At 34.5% G+C, this 1,697-nt stretch overlaps 1 protein-coding gene across 1 annotated transcript; it reads right to left on the reverse strand.

Moving 5' to 3' along the window:
* Window positions 1-293: 293 nt before the first annotated feature.
* On the reverse strand, window positions 294-963 carry LOTGIDRAFT_176933 (hypothetical protein; the record flags this gene model as incomplete). Its single annotated transcript, XM_009066165.1, has 2 exons — window positions 294-306; window positions 563-963. The coding sequence occupies 2 exons, from the start codon at window positions 961-963 to the stop codon at window positions 294-296; spliced, it is 414 nt and encodes a 137-aa protein (XP_009064413.1).
* Window positions 964-1,697: the final 734 nt, after the last annotated feature.

Genomic DNA, 1,697 nt, shown 5'->3' on the forward strand with positions numbered 1-1,697 from the left:
TACGAGCGTATAATATAAAAATACGAGCGTATAATAATATAATGCGAGCGTATACATGATATAATATAGTAATAATAACACAACACTTGCTCATATTGTGATGAATATTATGTTGTTTATGTTTCTTACTGGCAATATTTAAAGAGTATATTTATACAACATGGTATGACAGGAGAAAAAATTCCATCAAAAACTATTTCTGTTTGTGGCTGTTATTCTGGAACAGACTAACAAACTTCTGAGTTCTGTTACAAAATATATCTTTAATATTCCAGTATTCAATAATCCACCAATTAGAGCAGTTGGCTGAAATAAATAGTTAAATTACTTTTATCTTTTAAATTTCATTGCCTAAATATCAAAGTTAAGTTTACGCCCCCCACCCCCTTTTTTCCACCTAAGACCACATTACTATAATACGCAGTCTGTCTATAAGCTGGCAAGTTAGAGCTATTCATTCAAAAATTTCATAGACATCTACCAGTTGCTTCAGCTAATACTTAGTAATCCTTTAAATGAAAACCGAAATATAGTTGAAAATTTACCTTAGCCTTGAACACACCTCATTTCTGTGATAGGAACTTGTTGTGTTCTCTTGTAAACATACCATTCTTGACTAAAACTATTAAAATAGTGGGTTTTGATTTCAGCTGGTACACTATATTCTATTTCTTCATAATGTACTTCTGGATGTTCTACATTACTAGTATCATCTTCATTGTATTCACCGCCGGCTAGATCTAGATCTTTGGACTTTACTGTAAGTACATCTAGATCTTTTGGTGATGAAGGTACACTTAGCTCTGGACATAGTTTTGGACTTCTTGTCCTCAATAGATTCACTGGACCATCAATATCTTCTGCTGATTTTACTTGGAGTGGCACCACTGAATTCCTCTTGACATTACCGGATTTTCTGGAAAACCATTTCCTCTTCAAAGGCGAAGAACATTTAGCTCCCATTTTGAAGCGTAGCGTAGCTTTCAATAAGTAAAAACTTTACTATAGCTGTCGCTTTGGCTGTAGATAATGTTATGACGTCATAAAGGATATCTAAGGGGAACAATAATGTAGGCCTCTGTTGATGAATCATTGGTTGAAATAATAATGCTACACTCTGATTGGTTCACATTAATACGCAGTAATTGGCCAATTCCATGCATGAGATAATGGTCGGATGCTGTTATAGGAAGACCAAGACTAAATCAGGGTTTTCGGGATCCAAAACTTGGTAACCTTATAACATTAAATGGTATACTAAATTATTCTATAATCACAAATGAAAATCTGGACGTGTACTGTCATCACTCTTGTTCATCCATCCGTTGGTTGGTCGTTCAATAGTCTGCCTCTATTCCAGCCCTTAATCCTATAGATATTTTGACAGTTGTCGAATTGAGTAGAGTCAGAAAAATAGGCCCTGTTCTATGAGGATTTTCCAATCCTCCGATAGTGTTATTTTTTTTTTTAAAATTAGCTTTAGATGTAAGTTAGTGTTGGGTATCACTGTAAACGTTCCTTTTATTAGTATCACGTAACCCTGTGATCCTTGAAATATTGGTTGCGCGCGTAGTCTTAAATGTCCGGTGAGAGATGAGTTCCGTTAAAACAAAAGTTGAACCGCAGACGCGACATAAATGATGTAGGATTGTGGTATGACTTAAACTCTAAAAATATCTATCTTTCCGAATATATAT

Source organism: Lottia gigantea, assembly GCF_000327385.1.
Source record: "Lottia gigantea unplaced genomic scaffold LOTGIsca_7317, whole genome shotgun sequence".
Taxonomy (NCBI): Eukaryota; Metazoa; Mollusca; class Gastropoda; family Lottiidae; genus Lottia; species Lottia gigantea.